At 35.1% G+C, this 17969-nt stretch overlaps 4 protein-coding genes across 6 annotated transcripts; 1 reads left to right on the top strand and 3 right to left on the bottom strand.

Annotated features, from left to right (window-relative positions):
* Positions 1-86: 86 nt before the first annotated feature.
* Positions 87-2759, bottom strand: LOC102628325 (hypothetical protein). 3 transcript variants are annotated; one of them, XM_052442409.1, is made up of 6 exons: positions 2407-2759; positions 2046-2291; positions 1544-1706; positions 918-1372; positions 603-690; positions 87-481 (listed from the first exon to the last, which is right to left on the bottom strand). In XM_052442409.1, coding segments are annotated over exons 1-6 (999 nt in total). In that variant the 5' UTR covers positions 2452-2759; the 3' UTR covers positions 87-479. The 3 variants fall into 3 exon arrangements, with proteins under 3 accessions (XP_052298369.1, XP_052298368.1, XP_006473837.2); XM_052442408.1 differs by lacking the exon at positions 603-690 and having other exon boundaries at positions 2407-2745; XM_006473774.4 differs by lacking the exon at positions 603-690 and having other exon boundaries at positions 918-1305; positions 1540-1706; positions 2407-2726.
* Positions 2760-6015: 3256 nt separating this feature from the next.
* On the bottom strand, positions 6016-6990 carry LOC102610566 (RING-H2 finger protein ATL80). Its single transcript, XM_006473859.4, has one exon. The coding sequence runs from the start codon at positions 6835-6837 to the stop codon at positions 6241-6243; it is 597 nt and encodes a 198-aa protein (XP_006473922.1). The 5' UTR covers positions 6838-6990; the 3' UTR covers positions 6016-6240.
* A 1702-nt stretch (positions 6991-8692) lies between these two features.
* LOC102610875 (outer envelope pore protein 21, chloroplastic) lies at positions 8693-10711 on the bottom strand. The gene is made up of 5 exons (XM_006473860.4): positions 10464-10711; positions 9820-9894; positions 9552-9704; positions 9152-9250; positions 8693-8939 (listed from the first exon to the last, which is right to left on the bottom strand). The coding sequence occupies exons 1-5, from the start codon at positions 10554-10556 to the stop codon at positions 8856-8858; spliced, it is 504 nt and encodes a 167-aa protein (XP_006473923.2). The 5' UTR covers positions 10557-10711; the 3' UTR covers positions 8693-8855.
* Positions 10712-13615: 2904 nt separating this feature from the next.
* On the top strand, positions 13616-17938 carry LOC102628036 (dolichyl-diphosphooligosaccharide--protein glycosyltransferase subunit 1A). Its single transcript, XM_006473773.4, has 10 exons — positions 13616-13859; positions 14057-14101; positions 14227-14861; positions 14960-15107; positions 15219-15395; positions 16332-16400; positions 16562-16651; positions 16801-16959; positions 17055-17279; positions 17530-17938. Exons 1-10 carry the CDS (start codon positions 13749-13751, stop codon positions 17719-17721), a joined length of 1851 nt encoding a protein of 616 aa, XP_006473836.2. The 5' UTR covers positions 13616-13748; the 3' UTR covers positions 17722-17938.
* Positions 17939-17969: the final 31 nt, after the last annotated feature.

Here is a 17969-nt window from a genome sequence, read left to right as displayed (position 1 = left end):
CTGTGCAAAAGAAACTAATATCTGCAATCCGACTGCAGAAAGCCTATTGAAATTCCAGGGTGCATAAAAAAAAAAAAAGATACCGGTTATGTAAAACACCGCAGTTCATATTTACAGCCTTCAACTTACAACTGGTTCTAGAAAAGGCAAAACTAAAGCCAACAGCAGGGAAATTTTCAAATGGTGATCCAGCCAACTCTCATGTAATATTTGAAAAATGGGAATTCACTTCACAGTAGATACAGAGGAACATGAACATAATACTGATATTGAATGTTTAGGGTTTCTGCATTTCCTCCGAGGATGAATTGCTATCGTATCCATTTGGGGCTTGATCTGGCCTAGGTGGCCTCAAATCTCCAGATTGATTAACAAAGGGGTTCTGATCTAAAGGTTCTTCTGACTTGGGATTTAACTTGAATGCTCTCTCAAAATCCTTAGCGTTGCTAGAATCAATCACTAATTTATTAAGCTTTTGCTCCTGCAAACAAATAAACAAGAAATCTAAGAGAATGAGCAGGAAGTTTTTCAGAGATCCAAGTAACCAAATTACACACAGCATCACAATCTGAGCAAAAGATGAGTAAGCTTGAATACTTAACAATTCACGTGCTCCTGCACAAAAAACACTCTTTCTATGGTCAAGAGATAGAAACAACCATGTCTACAAAAATGTCGGCAATTGTTGAACTGGCACAGGAAAATCAAAGTCAAATGGCCCCCAGTATCACACGTGATATAGTTTTAAAGGCAAAGGAATTAAGAGACAGTGAACAAGTACTCAATTGTCATTTATGGACTTACCAGTCTGGTCCCTGAATTAGGTCTGCCAAGCACTCTTTGTTGCCTTAATATTGATATTCCATTTTTAACCATAATACTAAGTGTTAAACATTCAATTATTTAAAACAACTTACATTTTGTAGTGCTTCAAGCTTTTTCTGCAGTGCCTCATGCTCAGCCCGAATACGAAAAGGGACACCGTGCTTTTGATACACATTGTTCTGTGCCAAGTCTTCATCAATGTCATTGGCAGTGGTTGCAAAAGGATGATTTGCAGGAATCCATCTGACTGTATCTGGGTCAACATCAGGAGGTATCAAGTCCCCTTCTTTAAGGAAGATTGTTGGCCTCTTCCACTGATATGCTCGAGACCTCCTTTTCTGGTGGATAGTTTGTTGCTCCTTGGTAAGAGTGATTGGAGCTAAGCGATAAACCTTTCCACACATCTCCATAGTTGAGTTGCTCTTGCCAACCTTCACTAATGGATTATTAAAGGGGTCCTCGTACTTGAGAGGCCTTGAGCTGTAAATTGGCGATTTCAAAAGATAACCACACTTATGTGCTGACTTGGTAACTAAATGCTTGACATCTAAGAAACTTCAATGTGATTAGCTACCAATGCAGATGAAGTTTAAGGTGCAGTGTAATAATTCACACAATAAACTAAACAGAAAATGAGAAATACAGTTATAAAGCACCAGTTGCTAAAACATTCACGGACAAAGAAAGTAAAGGGATGAAGGATTGGAATCATACATGCCTCTTCGGTCAGATCTTAGCTGCCCACGTCTGACAAGATCCTCTACAGAGCCAGGCCGGTTGTATCTGGACCTCCTAACAATAAATGCCCTCACAACAATAACCAGAAATGCAGTTGAAAGGGACAATCCAATTGCAAAACTACTCCTAGTATGCCTTTTCATCTGATACAGAAAGGATACAATGCCATCAATCCAAGCATAAAGATCAATTATTTCACTTAAAAAAATAAATGAACACAACTTAGAGTATGTTCATGATTTGATGCACGGGGACTTTTGATCCACAATTACACTCTAATTAAATCACTAGCCATCAAATATAAGTAAGTAGATGGTGGGAAAACATTAACCAAATATTTTAGCTGATGTGATTTGAAAATTTGCAGAAGCAGAACAGTTACAAAGATACCGGTATTATTTTCCAAATAAATCAACAATAAAAAAATTCAATTACAGGCACATGAATACTGCAAAAGTAAAATAAATAAATAAAAATATTACCACAAAAGCAACAGGAGGCAAAGAGATTAATGTTTCTTGAAATTTAGCAACTGGGTCTTTTGTTTTCGTGTCTGCAGCAACAGCAACTTTTCCAGACTCCAGATTCTGGTCCTCATTAGAACTCGCTGAATCTCTAACTGCCTTAAGTTGAAACTTTCGATTTGTTGACCATCGGTTCAAGCTCAATCGGCCTTGACTCAATGTAAATTCAGTTCTAAGCTTTGCAACAGTCGAAGACACCCGATGCTTTGAAATTTGTAACCCAAAGAAATGTAGAGTTAATTAAAACCATGTATGTACGTGTGTATAAGTTCCCAGGAAAAGAAAAAAGAAAAAAGAAAAAGGAGTATAGGATGATTACCGGGAAATAAAGAGAGTGGAATTGGAGAGTCCAAATTGACGCCATTAGGAGGATATGGAAGAAAATCTCACAAGTGCTCGCTCACATTTGAGAAGTAAACTGCTCGCAGCGAGGCTCGGTCGCAAGTTCAACCGGGGGGTGGGGGGGGTGGGGTTTCGTTAGTTTTATTAAATAAAGTTAAGTTCCCGTAGATCAGTTGCGGGTCCGTGGCGCAATGGAAGAGCGTCTGACTCCAGAACAGAAGGTTGCGGGTTCGATTCTCGTCGGGTTCAATTCCTTATTCTGATTTGTGATGGCCCTTTTTCAAAACTTTTGACTAACTCTTAATTCTCTTCCACTCTCGTTATAAAATGTATTAAATCTGGCATTATATGACGACCGAATGCTTGCACCTGAGAATTTAACCTTTAATAACAACGACAAAGGATTATTATTATTTTTCTGGTCCTTATACCCTAAACCCACCCAGCTGTTAGACGCTGACAGAGAATATGGTTAATTAGATAGACTTGGTCATGACGTGGGGGCACGCAATTTAGACATGTGAGGGAGGAATAAGGCTAAGGATAAGACGAGTAGCATGGCACAAAGCTTTGACTTGCCGCAAAGTTGAAGTCAATGCAAGTATCGATTTGGGAAATCAATTATTGATTTGAGGCCATTAACAGAGCTGCTGCAATTAGTATTCATTCAAATGTTAGGTTAAGGGTAGTCCTACTACTAGAAATTAATTGTACTTAAAAGCTTTTGCTTCGTAGAATTATTAATTGTATTTTATTATAGTCTCTCTCAATGTTGATAGAAGAGACAACGATAAGGAATAAAGGCCAATTAATTTAATTACTTGGTTATTCCGCAACTTTTTCTTTGTGGACCTGGACCATGAAAAAACTTATCATATTGGACGGCTCCAAAGAAAATGGAATATTAAAAGATTAACAAATTAAAAATTATAATAATGCCATTAGCATAAGTTGGACAAACAAACACCAATACATACTTGTTATTGTTGTTAATTGTTAGGTCAAGACAAGAAAGAAAGAGGGTGATAGATAGAATGGAAAGTTTTTGCTTTGTGTGATCATAAAGCAACTTTATATATATTAATGATATCTTAAAAATTCGTTTTATATTTTGTTAGTGGATTACCAACTCTTGTTTCTATCACTGCTAGCTAGCTTAAAATTCTGTTTGTGACTTCAACCAACCCCATTTCTATATATTGCAGCAGCACTAACCACCATTTTTTTTTGCAACACAGTAACAATTCTGTTTGGAAAACATATTATATCTTAATTATTTTGACAAAAATAATTATTTAAATCATATATATATATATATAACAAACTATTAATTTTTATTTCATAATTACAATTTTAGTTTTTAAACCACTTCAATACTATATAAGGCCTAATTAAGAGTTGATAATAAATCACCGACACTTGGTCGGTGATGCATATACTACGCTCAAGAAGCCTTCAGAATTATCTCCAAAAGAATTGAAATGACTTACATCGATACTTAAACAACTTATTAGTAGTCAAAAAGAAAGAACATGAAAAGAAAAAAAAAAACAGATAAGACCTCACCATTTGATTCCCTAAATCACATTACATGGGTTGCCTTGCATGTTTTCTTACTTTACTTGGATTCCGTGCCCCCACCCCACCCCCACCCTAAAGAATTATTAGAAGCATTATTTTCCCAACCTCTAAATAAAAACCCTCAAATCTTTATAAATTAAGAGGAAGATTAGAAATCACAATATTTGAGTTTTGAATAGATGTTTTCTCGATATTTGTCTTTTGGGTTTTTTATTTTGAAATATTTTCCAAGTATATAAATCATTCTTGCGAAGAATGGACATACGTTATTTTTTTTTTATAGAATCATACCCTTGAGCTTAGACATTTTATTGATATTCACACTTTAAGCGTCTTACTTTAAAATACTTTTCAAGTATTTAGGTTATTATTTGTTAAGAATTGACCTAAGTCATTCATTGTAGAATCATGTTTTTAACACTTCTTCGAAGTCTTCTCCTTTGGGTATTTTACACTTATATCATTCTTAATATTTTCTAAATACATATGTCATTCTTTATAAATAATGAACTTAAAACCATTTTTTTTGTGAAAAAAATTTTATTGGGCCTATACTTTTCATGGGGGTTTGGCATTTCATAATTTGGGAATTTTGAATCCCATTATATATATGAGTCGATCTTTAATGACAACATCCTTATTCTATTAAAGTGAAGATGTCCATAAAATATAAAAAAAAAAATTACAAATTTCAATACTTAGAGATTGTGTTTTTATCTATTAGAAGCATTCTCACTTTGTTAAAATGAGAATGTCTTCACTATAGTTCTTCACTAAAATATTGAAAAATTAAAAAAAAAAATTCAATATATTTGAGATTGTAATTTTTTTTATCTGTTACTATATTCATCGTATAAGTAAATTTCGGATTCTTTCTCTTCCTCTGATTGAAAATGCTCATATCTGCATAATGTCCTTTAAACTCAATACTCACTTAGCTTTTTACGGTTATAAGTAAACATCCAAACATTTTGTGCGTCTCCTCCAGCTTCCAACTTCGTGAAGTTGTCAATCGATAGTTGTATTCCTGTGCAAACAATTTCACCACTGAAGAATGGCCTTAATTACTTTAATGGGTACGTCATTCATTTTCAAGATATCTGAACTGACAAATAAAATTACCACAAGATAAAAATAAAAAAATATATAATCTTTGAGCTAAGCAGATAAGGTGGTGTATCACTCGAGTCAGGCTACAGTGCAACTGTGGTACCGTGCCACAGTTACACCAGCCGTTGGATCCACTCAAATAAATAGAGTCCACTTGAATAAGTGAGAATCCAACAGTTGGGTGCAACTGTGGCACGTTACCACAGTTGCACCACAGTTTTATCCGTATCACTAACTTGATGAATATATTATTACTTTTTAGTTGTCGAGGAAGGAAATCAGATTTCAAGAAAGACGAAATTATAAAGAATAATAACATGACTTATTATGCTTTCTTCTTATGAATGGGTAGTAACTAACGGACAATAAGAGAAATTGAGGAGTTGAAATAATAAATAGTAATTTAATTTTTAAAGTTGTTGAATGCCAGCATTTGGATTCAACCGCAGGTTAAGATTGAAAATAGGCGCAAAAAAAAAAAAAAAATTGTAAAAAAATTATTAAGTCATGTTACCTCTATTTAATTATATTATTTAATATTAATTATTTTTTAATACAGATATTATCATTTTTTTTTCATACAAACACATTTTTAAATCATAAAATTTAATAAAATTAATTTTTAACTCCCTTTGATTGCATAATTTTATAATTCATTAAAAAACAACCCAACCCTCTTTGCGTTAAAAAAGATACAGACGTTTACGCATAAGAATAATTTTACATATGTATATATATATACACAGACATCTAAGATTTTAAATTTGTTAAAATTTGGAAAAACTATTAATTCATATGACTTAAAATATATATGAATATTAGAACACGGAATTGACAAACAGGAAATAAATGCATAGAAATTACATTTAATCCTAATTTATCAAACCTAAACAAGTACGTGACTTTGATTATATATATATATATATGTATATAATTACATAAGAAGATTGAAATACGGAATTTACAAATAGCAAATAAAATACATGGAAATTACATTTAATCCTAATTTATTAAAACCTAAACAAATACGAAATTATAAAATCAAAATAAATTACATAATTGAACTGTAATTTGAAGAACTGAGGTTAATAATCATAATTCATAAATCCTAGAATTAGCTTTAGGGCAAAAACCTATTAGGATCATCTTGTTTCTCCTCCGATCTCGCTTCACTCGTTTCAGCAGCTCCACCTTCGACGCCGGCACCGGAGCTCGACGAAGAACTGGCGGGAAACCCTCCACACTTTTGGCACCTGGCAACGACCAGAATCTGGCGGCATGAAGGGCACGACGAATGGGATCCAAGCCACGTATCGATGCACGCCACGTGGAATCCGTGGCCGCACTGCGGCAGCACGCGGATTTCGTCTCCGTTAACAAACTCCGTCAAGCAAATCGCGCAGTCGGAGAACTTGGCGACGGATTCGGACGTAAACGTTTGTTTCGGGAGCGTACGGAGGATTTTCTTTTTCAGGCCCTTGTTGGCGGGAGAATTGCGGGTGCTGGTGCCGCTGGGGTTGGTGGCGGCGGCTCCTCCGCCGGAAAGGCGTCGGAGCCAGGCGCAGCGTGCAACGGCTATGAGGCCGAGCACGCAGATTAAAGCACAGAGTAGAGCAGCGAGGATTACAACGTAGTCGGAGTCTACGGTGGCGGCAGGAGGAGGTGATGCGGTGGCGGTGGCGTTCACGCCGCTTAGAAATCTTAAAAGGCGAGTCATGTGATTGAGAGTGAAACGATAGAGATATATATATTTTTTTTTAATTTTTTCAAATTTGTTTTGAAATGTGTTGACTGTGTGACAAGTGAGTGAGTGAGTGCATTTTGTAATGATTTTGGGGGAGTTTTATAATAAGGAATCTGTTGAAGATTAAATTTTATAAATTTGGTACCTTTTCTATACGGTGAGTTTACGTGAATATCCCTGCTTGTTTATCGTTAATCCGCGTATGCCATTTTCGAATTTTAGCAGCCTTGCCCGCTACCAGTGCACTGGCGGCAAAGACTTTTCCCAAGTCACGCCGCTCGTGTGAGAGAGAGAGAGTTCACACCTTGGATCAGGCAATCTTTATCTCCCAATTTGTTTATTCATTAAGGCAAAATTATTTAATTACACTTCATCCGGTTTTGTATTTTTATTTATTTATTTATTATTTAATCTAAAATCTCCACACGGATTTTAGTTGAACACTCACTCATTGTTTGCTTTGAATTTGATTGTGTTTTTGAGTTCAAGTCACAAAAGAAAGCATAACAAGGGACCCAATCGGAAAACTCTAATCCAACAAAGCACAATTTCATTTTGGGCATGGAAGATGGAACATGGGGTCGCTTCGGATTCATTTAGAGCAATACCGCATACGTAGTGGTTCTACACATTGGATTGGATTGCTTATGATAAAGCAGACATGTACTACTGAAAACCATTGGTGCTTTTTCTTTAAATTCTACAATACAATGATGGGCAAAATAAGATTTTCTATAATGGCCGAATGCCAATATAGCTAGCAATCATGGCCGAAAGAGGAAATGCATGCACCACCCACGGCCAATGGTGAATGGCCAAAGGATCTAAAAACAAAAGAAAGTGAACAATTAAGTCTTCCTTTTTTGACTATTGGCACCCGAAAGGAGTCAAATGGTTGAGCGTCTACCCGCCAAATTCTAGATTTGGGCAAAGGTCTCCGCAATCCATGGTTAGGCAATGTGGAAATATGACACAACACATGGCTGCACAGCATCAAAGCGGCCAAAAACTTGGATAAGTGACGTGTCAATGGGAAAAGCACAGCCTAACTCCCCATGTGATATGGGCCATATGAGTTTGTCAACAGAATATTTGCTTTCTTGATAAACCTGACACCTAAATGCAGAGAGATTCTTATTTTAATGCTTTATCATCACTATATCTATAAACAAACTGCCATTTCAACACGACTCTCGTATCTTGGTACTTGGCCTTTGTTCCCCAAACACTGGGATCAAACCATTTCGGCTTAGTCGCCAACCCAAGATTCAAATTTCAACTCATAGCATTTCTCAATTGAACGAACCTCCTAAATCCATCAAGCATGAAAAGACATAGATCCCCAGATGCTCTACTCTCTGCAAAATACATGTTTGGAACTCTAGCAATCCATTGCCCACAGCATAGCAAACCTGACTCTACTAGAATGATAAAAAATAGAACTAATAAAAAGAGGAAAGGTAATGGAAATCTAAGGCCAAAAAGTGAAAATCAAGATGATTGGACATGGTCGAGTGCAACTTCTCTCAAACAAACAGTTTGCACAGGCAAATATCCATAACCCCAGCTCTGCTCCTTTTGATTGGCAAAGTTAGTACTCTTCTATACACCTTTCATGACATGAGCCACACATTTTATGAAGTTACTAGACGAGGAAAACCCATGGATGATAATAATTCAGCATTGTTTTAATTACCTATTTCCAACATAGGGACAACTTCCACTGTACAAACCTTAACTATAAGGCATCTACCACAAAATCTGGGAGACACATTGGACCCTCCCCCTCATCAGCAACCATGGCCATAGAGACATTTGCAAATGAAAAGAAGGAAGAAAAGACAAGAAATAATGAATTGAGGATTCAAGATTCATACCAATACAGTTCCATTAACTAGCCTCAGCTCAGTAGCTGGATAACAGAATCCAAGTAAATAAAATAAACATCTAGTTACACATATGATCTCCATAAAATTTTCGAGTCTCCATCCTCACAAGTCGTATCTCACATTCCACCGACCATTCGCGTCAGCATTGACTGTCCAATTATTTTCTCTAATCTGCATATAGGGAGCCTGAGAGAAAAATGTATACATCAAAAAACTGAACAACTACATTTCAACTTTGTACAATCAAGCGAAAGAAAGTTAGAGATAAAATGAGAGACACCATCAAAGGAAAAATATGAAAATAGAACTAGGAACAGCGCATCAGAATCGTAGAGAACAAAGATGGAATGGAACTGCTTCATATTGTAAAACCAAACATACATGCATCCAGAAAATACCTTGTCAACAACTTCATAACCAAGTTTGAATCGAACATCTTGATCTTTCTGAAAATTGAATATGCTCCAAGAAAATTCAGCAGCTCCTCTAGACTTTCTCTGTCAAGGTGGTATATGTGATAGCAGAAGGACACAAAGACCACATGTTAGGATGCTGAGTTGCATTCTTTAGTATCTCTCTTATTGGAAACAAAAGATCAAAATATAATTAAAGTGCAACTGAAAGCAAAAGCAAAACATATAATTAAAACAAAAAAAAGGGGGGCTAATGAAAATATTGTGAAGTTGTTAAACTTCATATACTGAGGACACCAAATAGGCAAATAGCATGAACATTGCTCTCTGTGAACCAATTACATCTGATATTGAATTATTCTAAGAACTCAGAGCATCCACCAACCTGTTTAAATTCCTTGTCAACTTCACATCTTCCCTTGATATTAAAGCTTAACAAACCAGTACTTGTCACAGGAAAAACTTTCTTTCCACGTACGGTATACCTTAGCTTCTCATGTTTATCATACTGTACTCCTAACCCGAAGCTTGCTGATAACTAAAGGAAATTGGCAGATATAGACCATTAAACTCCTAAAAAAAGAAGTCAAATTTCCACAGGAGCTGCTCCTATAAAAGTTAAAATTAACAGGAAGGGCAGAGTGAGAACATACATCTGGATAGAAGTGTCTTATCATTGCACTGACGTAACTTGGAGCTCCAACTCTTGTATCTAGCTCTCCATGAACCTAATTCAAACACAAATATAATTAAAAAATAAAAATAAGAATCATTCACAGAAATTAATAATTGAAACTGTTCAGAATGAAAGAATCTCACATAAAATAAGTTGAAAAAGAATAATCTAGTTCCACAGTAATATTTGATGTTTTGTCCAAAGTTAATGCCGTGATTGAATCCAACAACAGTGGTTTGCAAAACAAAATGATACAAGCCAACAATCCAGCACATCTTAATGCACCTTGTACACCAGGATGCCACTCTTTTCCCATAACATAAAAACAAACTCAAACACATCTATTTGTATGATAGCAAGTATCAAATAAGTACACATACCGTAATCATCAACTCAATCTGCAAACTTATACAGTAGCATAATCATAATTACATATTCAACAAAGAATCTAAAATGTAACAACTATTAGACAACATCAAGTGACTTTTATAACTCAATTATGAGCTACCCAATACATGTGACATTTTTATGAAAGCATACCAACTTTACGTAAAAACTGAAATCCCAGAATTAAAACAAGAAAAAGAAACCAAGAACGATAGAAAGAATGAGTTTAAGTACCTGCAAGCGAGTATTGGAATCAATGGGAATTTTCTCCTTCGCGTAGATTCTTAGAGCCTTCGAGTCTTTTCCATATCTTAAAGATGTCTCCATTTTCTTCCCTGCTTTAATCAAAAGCAAAAGCAGCAGCTCCTGAAACCTTTGTCTTCAATATTTGTTTCTGTACTTGTAAACCCTAGCCTTCACTCTCTGAGTCCAAGCCTTGGGCTTTGCGGAGAAAACGCAAACGCTAATCTCACACCGTGGACTTTTTAGTGTTTATGCGTTACCTTCTAGTTTCTACCAAGGCTAATTATCAAATCAGTCCCTGTAATTTATAAAAAATAAAAATAACCAACTTATCTAACAATTTAACATTTGGTCTCAGCCTAGTGCGCTGGTGTCATTGTCGAAGGTCCAAGGATAATGCCACCATGTTAATTAATTCTTTTGCCCTAATGTCGTTGACAAAGAAGAATTTAAAACAAATTGCAAATCTAAATTAATAAATAATTGATATCACTTGTACTCAATAAAGTTAGATCAAATGTAAAAATGGAACTTCTGCTTTTTCATCATTCTATGAACTTGTCATGTTTCAAATATTATAAATGTAGGAGTCATTGTAAATCACTAATAAATTATTTGTTCGTTAGGTGGACTAGTGGGAAAATGTAAATCAAATACGATTTTTTTTAGTCAATTATATTCATGACCTAAATTATTTTATGATAGAGTTTTAGGATTTTGATTGGAGAATTCGAGATAGAAGAAGAGATGAAGAACTTAAGAATTTTGGGGAAAGAGAGAACAATTAATAGGGGATAGGAATTAATTTATTACTTTTTGCTCAAAAACATGTTGAGTACCACTTATTTATAGTAACTAAACACAATATTAATTCTTATCCAATTAGAACCCTAAATCATAATTGTAATAAGACACCTTAATCATAATAAAAAAGAAATTAAAATATGCTTCTAGGATCCTAACATTTTAATAAATTAAATTGAGATGAATTGATGGTTCTTTTTTATGTAAATTTTAATAACAAAAATTTATTGATATTTACGATTACGAATCTCTATCCGCAATCACAAATGAAACAATAATTTAATTTTTTGTTTTACTTATTATTTTTTAATTTTAGTTTAGCTATTTGAGATCCGAATATGACCAAATTAGTATTAGATTATCTCAAAAATATTTCACTCTTGTTTATAATTTTATTTTGCTTATTGTTCCTATCTGGTATCAAAGCAGTCAACACCAAGTCGTTGATTAAAACCTTTGGCAACTAAAGGACTTTATTCCGCTCTATAGTACCATCTGGATGTTGTTTGATGCAAAAGATCCATTTGTAGCCACTTATGTTTTGTGATTGTGAATAAATGATTAGTTCTCATGTATGATTATGGATCAAAGTTGTATATTCATGTATCGTTGCAGCTTCTAGTTCGGATCTTGTAAAGCATGTGCAACATATGTTGGTTCCAAGGTATTAAGCATGGGATGTTTAGTGTTTTTGAAAGGGAATATGTTTCTAGGCTTGAATATGTTATTTTTCACTCAGATTACCATAGGTTGGGTTGGGTTGGGTTAGTATATGACATGGAAGAGGTTGAGATGGAGTTGATATCTTATCTAGTTAGTTAGCAGGTGAAGGAGACGTAGACGTGGTGAGCAAATGATCTGTCTCAATTGGTAAAGGATTAGTTGCTAGAAAATCAACATTGGGCTCAACCTGTAAGGAAGCATCTTAAGTGGTGCCATTATCAACATCAAACGTGTTATAAAAAAATATAAGTGGAGAAAAAGTAGCTAACATAGATCGAGTCCTGGAAACACGAGCGTGAGATATATCTAAATCATGATAAGAAAAAGTAAATTCATAAAAAATAAAATGACATGGTATATACATATAACTACAAACAGGACCAAAACATTTAGGGCATTTTGTGAAATGCAATATCCGAAAAAGATATAAGGTTTAGACATAAGTTCAAGTTTATAAGTGGAATATGGACATAGCCAAGGAAAGCATCCACAACCAAAATTTTTGAGTTTATTGTAGTTAAGTCCATCACCAAAAGGTGTTTCATAAGGACTTTTTAACGTAGGAATATTAATGGGCAATTGATTAATTAAATACACAACAGTAAGAAAAACATAAGTCTAAAAGCATAAAGGAAAAGAAGCTTGATGCAATAAGGTAAGACTTGTTTCTACAATGTGACAATAATGTCATTCACTATCACCATTATGCTCTGTGGTATATGGAGGCGAGGTGAGATGTGAAATACCACATTTAGCAAAGAATGGTTTTAATTTTATAGTTGGTTGCCAGTCGTCGCGTCACAGGCTGCAACGGTCATGGGTACCAACTATCGCGTCGTGGGAGCAGCAGCAGCCATCGCATTTCAATTTGACGACGACGATGATGCCAACGATATTGATGATCCGGCTAACGATGATGATGCCGACGATGGTGATATCATTGATGACGATAACGAGGGTTTATTATTGTCGTTGTTGTTGTCTTATTCTTCTTCATCATGGTTGATTATCATTATTATTATTGTCTTTATTAATTATTATTAACAATAATTATAATAATAATATTTTTTGAAGAAATAATTACAATAACTAAAATACAAACTAATAATTATGACAATATTGAATTAAAGAATTTTGAGTAATTTGTAACAATATAATTCATTCTGATTACAAGACAAATAAAAATATTAATAGTAATTCAACTGTTCCGATTACGATTCTTGTAGTTCAAATAAATAATTTATTCTAAATCTTATTCCCTATTTTTATTTCAACCTATTTCGATTCCTGTCCATTCTAATTTTAACCCATTTTAATTATCGTTCAGCAAACGCATTATTAGTGTAGGCCATTTACTATTAATATATTTATTTTATCTTAAAATCAGAATGAATTATATTATTTTTAACTGAAATTACTTAAATAATTAAAGATAAATTAATTTTTATTTTAAATATAAATATAAATAAAAAATTAAAAGGTATATTTTTTAAGGTAAAATTTAATTACAAGATATTTGATTTTAATTAATGGGTTCATATTTTATAAATAAAAACTCAGGTATTTTAGGAAAATAAAATTCGAAAAAGGCGTTATAAGGATTTTGGGGGGGGGGGGGGGGGGGGGGGGGGTTGTTAAAAGCTTCACTGTTCTAATTAACATTGTGTTCGAGTCTGGTCTTCTGACTTCTCAGAAGTGATACTCAGGATCTTGTGTAAAATCCTAACTTGGGATTTAGGTTTTTCCGCAATGGGAGTACGGAGGAAAATGGCGCTTAGATTTGATTTAATCATCTTTACCATCCTTTTATTTGCATCGCCTGTACTCTCCGATCTGATCCTCTCAAAAGTCGATCGACGCGTAAGTTCAAATTTCAGTTTTGTTATCTGCCGCAGCATTTTCTTTTCTTTTATTTTTTTCATAATTCTGAAGTAATTTGAAGTTTTAGTTAATTTGTGTTTATGTTTATTGGATACAAGTATAATTTACAGTTTATAAACGAGAAATTGAAAAATGGTGAAGATTTTAATTTTCATCTTGCGATCCCTTGTTTGCAGATTGATTTGACATCGCAAATTGTACGCATCACTTCAACACTAAAGGTACCCAATAATATGAACTTAGTTAAAAGAAATGTCTCGATATATTTAAAATTTCCAACTTTTACACCTTTAGCATCAGTGAAACTTTTGTATTCATAGTGGGACCTTTGTAATGTGTGTTATAGGTGGAGAATGAGGGTTCTGAGCCAGTTTCAGAAGTTTTGCTGGCATTTCCTGATCTCCAAGTGAAAGACCTGGCACTTCTGAAGGCATCCCCTCATGAGGGGAAAGGGAAAGTGAAAAGTTTGTCTGCTAGCCTCCCTGTTGAAAATGTCAAACCCAATGGAATGCCAGCAGCCTTGACCTTTTATGCAGTAAAATTACCTAAGGCATTAGGCAAGGGTGACAGCTACACTTTTGATGTCTTGGCTGTGTTTGCTCATGCATTGCGACCATTTCCTGAGAAAATTACGCAGGCTGATATTCAGCTTGTCGTTTTCCAGGAGAGCGCGTTCTACCTCACTCCTTATGTCGTTAAGGTTCAGTCACTCAGTGTTAAATTGCCTGAATCTAGAATTGAATCTTATACAAAACTAGAGAATACGAAGATCCATGGTTCTGAGATCAAATATGGCCCGTATGAGAACCTCCCCTCATTCTCATATTCGCCCATAGTTGTCCATTTTGAAAGTAATCAACCTTTCGCAGTTGGTCAGGAAGTAGTGCGAGAGATAGAAATTTCCCATTGGGGTAATGTGCAGGTCACAGAGCATTACAAACTGGTCCACGGTGGTGCCCAAAACAAGGGTGAATTTTCTAGGTTTGTCCCTATTGCCCTTACATTTTATCTCTAAGTGGGTTGTGTACAGCTCTGCTGCTTGAAATCCTGAATTTTTGTATTGCATTTTTCTCATACAGGCTTGATTACCAGGCCAGACCCACCATCCGAGGTGCATCAGCATTTAAATATCTTATTGCAAAGATGCCACCAAGAGTTCATTCAGTTTATTATAGAGATGAAATCGGAAATATATCAACTTCTAATCTGTGGGGTGATTCCAAGAAGGTAAATCTCTGATATAATGAATAGGAAGATGTACTTCCAAAAGAATAAAAAAGTGGAAGATGTATGGATTGTGGTTTCTGATTTTAACAAGAGTGTCCTCTTTGATTGCAGACAGAATTATTGATTGAACCGAGGTACCCCTTGTTTGGTGGTTGGAGGACTGCGTTTACCATTGGATATGGTCTACCGCTTAAGGACTTCTTGTTCGAGTTAGAAGGGAATCGTTTCCTTAACATTACCTTTGGAAGCCCTATGAATGAATTGGTCATTGATAACCTCATTGTTAAGGTTGGTAATTTGATAATATTTTGATGTAATTTCTTTTCCTTGTTTATTTTGTACACTATAATGACGTTAGGTGGGAAATTGGGTTTTGGATAGAATTAGCCTTACTCTTACATCTTAAGAAAGTAATTACTCTAAAATACTGTGAGACTCTTTTAGTTATGTCCCAATGATCTTTTTCCAGAACTTCATTGAACTTGAATGGGGATTCATGTTTAAGTTTGTTTTCCCCAAGCCTAAGCAGTGTTTGTTCTTTTACGTTTTTCTTTTTTTCCCCTAAGAATTATTTGTTTGGTAACATAGAATATAACAGTAGAACTGGTTTCTGGATAACATTTCCCACCATCAGAGGTGGATCGACCTGATGACGTGTGGGGGCTTAACCACTGGGGAAAATAATTTTGAAAAAATTAAAGAGAAAATTACTTGATTTACTAATTAACCCCTGTTAAATCTATTAAAGCAGCCCCCGTTAAATTTATAAAAATAGCCCCATAAACTCATAAACCCAAAAAATTTAAAACTTTAACTTTGAGAATTATAAAAGCCCACAGTAACCGTATGGGTGGTTTAAATATTGTTTAATTGAGCCCTCATTAAATCTATTAAAATAACCTCTACAAACTCATTAACCCATAAAATTTTAGTTTTCATATCTTGTCATTATGTGATTAGTTGCTGGCAAATCGTTTTTCTACATCTACCCACTTGCAACCGTCCCTTCAGAACTTACTTGATTATGAGAAACAAAGGCCACATGAGGCTGGACTATCTTAAGTCCAAAACTTACTGGGTTAATTAATATACACATTATGGAGCCACCAAATCAATTTGCAAACAGTCAAATGCCACAATAAGCTACTAGACAATTTGAAAAACATGAATTGCATCCTGGTGGTTTCTACCCTGCTGTCCTGACTGAGTATTTTTGGCTTACAGGTTGTTTTGCCCGAGGGTTCTGGAGATATATCTGTTTCTGCTCCATTTCCTGTAAATCAGTGGGAAGAGGTACAAACATTTTTATATAAAACCTCTTCATTCTTTGTTTAGATACATCCAATATTTTCATTTTTTTACTTATTTTTATCCTAGTCTTGTATATGTTTATGTGTAGAGTTTGAAACAGAGCTCTATCATTTTCCACTAATTGTGATTATGATTCAATGTAGACCAAATTGTCACATTTGGATCTTACTGGTAGACCTGTGGTTGTGCTGCAAAAGACTAATGTTGTGCCAGAGCATAATCAATTTTTCCAGGTATTCTTATCTCCTGTCTTGAATGTGATTGAAGTCCTTCGGTGATAACATTTGAATGAAGCCAACATTACGTTCAATTGCATGTATGACATCATCACCTTGCAAAGTCATCATTCTTGCTGATGTTGCAATCACTTTTTATTTCGCAGGTCTATTACAAGTTCTCCAAACTTTCAATGCTTAGAGAGCCATTTATGTTAATTTTTGGCTTTTTCTCTCTTTTTGTTGCTGGCATCGTATATATGCATGTTGACATGTCAATTTCCAAATCATCTGCAGCTTATTTGGCAAGATTGCAGTGGGATGAAGTAAGTATGATGTGCTGGGTTAAGTTTCAATCTAGCATGAAAATATATACTTTAGATTAGGCCATCATCACAAGCTTTGCTTCTCATAATTTCAGGTTCAAGCAGCAATTCAACAAGTTGAAAATGTTATCAATCGATGCTTAACAACGCATGATAAGCTGGAAGCATCACTGCGTGATCTTTCTAGGACAGGGGATGTCCAAGCTTGCAAAGCAGCTCGTAAAGCAGCCGATGGTTTGTTAAAAGAGCTTTCAAAGGAGTTGAAGCTTGTGCTGTCATTCTTGCAATCTTCATCGGCAGCTTCACAAATATTGCCCAAGGTCTGATCAGCATTCACTTTATGCTCTCTTTTACATTCTCAATCTTCAAGTGATGCTGCCTTTACGCATGAAGTTTTAGCAGTATGTTATTTGACCAAGTTAGCTGTTTCCGAAAAAAATACTGGATTTTTATTCAAATTGTGACGTGGAAATATTAAGTTCCTTTGCTTCTTGTACATGACTAGGATGCTGCTATACGGTGATGCCTCTGTTATCTGGGAAATCTAATAAACATTGGTTGTATATGTAGGTGGAGGAGCTGGTTGCCAAGGAGAAAGATCTGCAAGAGAAGGTAATGGCTAAGCACTCCACTGTGGTGGACTGCTATGAGAAGAAGACAGGGATACGGGATAGTGAAAACCGGGTTGCTGCCCAGCAGCAGAAAATTACAGCTCTGAGGCAGGAGGTCGAAAATCTTCTGGAGCTTATTGATGAGATATAAAAGAATAGTTTTAGGTTTATTGCTTTGAGTCATCCACCGAAGCTGGTGAAGTCGTGCTTCAGGACGGAATTCTGTTATTTAAGGATATTGCTGCACTAACTTCGATTTATGTTGTCATTTTGCTGTAGAACTTTTACATTACATAGGTAAAATGAGTACTGGGATCCTGCTGAATGCAACTTAATTGGCCGAGCTAAGAATTTTGCTTTACCTCTCACGTTCTGTTGTATTTATTAGTTCATTATTAG

This window comes from Citrus sinensis, chromosome 5, assembly GCF_022201045.2.
Source record: "Citrus sinensis cultivar Valencia sweet orange chromosome 5, DVS_A1.0, whole genome shotgun sequence".
NCBI lineage: Eukaryota > Viridiplantae > Streptophyta > Magnoliopsida > Sapindales > Rutaceae > Citrus > Citrus sinensis.
The sequence above is the reverse complement of the archived record's forward strand: the minus strand, read 5'-3'. Positions and strand labels throughout refer to the sequence as shown.

Excerpts from the sequence above, each read along its gene's own strand:
- LOC102628036 (XM_006473773.4), top strand. The coding sequence starts at position 13,749 with ATGGGAGTACGGAGGAAAATGGCGCTTAGATTTGATTTAATCATCTTT. Across the intron at positions 13,860-14,056 it reads TCTCAAAAGTCGATCGACGC|ATTGATTTGACATCGCAAAT; the intron begins GTAAGTTCAAAT and ends CCTTGTTTGCAG. Across the intron at positions 16,652-16,800 it reads AGCATAATCAATTTTTCCAG|GTCTATTACAAGTTCTCCAA; the intron begins GTATTCTTATCT and ends TTTATTTCGCAG.
- LOC102628325 (XM_052442408.1), bottom strand. The coding sequence starts at position 2,451 with ATGGCGTCAATTTGGACTCTCCAATTCCACTCTCTTTATTTCCCG. Across the intron at positions 1,707-2,045 it reads TGCCTCCTGTTGCTTTTGTG|ATGAAAAGGCATACTAGGAG; the intron begins GTAATATTTTTA and ends TTTCTGTATCAG. Across the intron at positions 482-917 it reads AGCTTGAAGCACTACAAAAT|GAGCAAAAGCTTAATAAATT; the intron begins GTAAGTTGTTTT and ends ATTTGTTTGCAG.
- LOC102610875 (XM_006473860.4), bottom strand. The coding sequence starts at position 10,556 with ATGGAGACATCTTTAAGATATGGAAAAGACTCGAAGGCTCTAAGAATC. Across the intron at positions 9,251-9,551 it reads TTGACAAGGAATTTAAACAG|AGAAAGTCTAGAGGAGCTGC; the intron begins GTTGGTGGATGC and ends CCACCTTGACAG. Across the intron at positions 8,940-9,151 it reads GTTATGAAGTTGTTGACAAG|GCTCCCTATATGCAGATTAG; the intron begins GTATTTTCTGGA and ends TTTTTCTCTCAG.
- LOC102610566 (XM_006473859.4), bottom strand. The coding sequence starts at position 6,837 with ATGACTCGCCTTTTAAGATTTCTAAGCGGCGTGAACGCCACCGCCACC.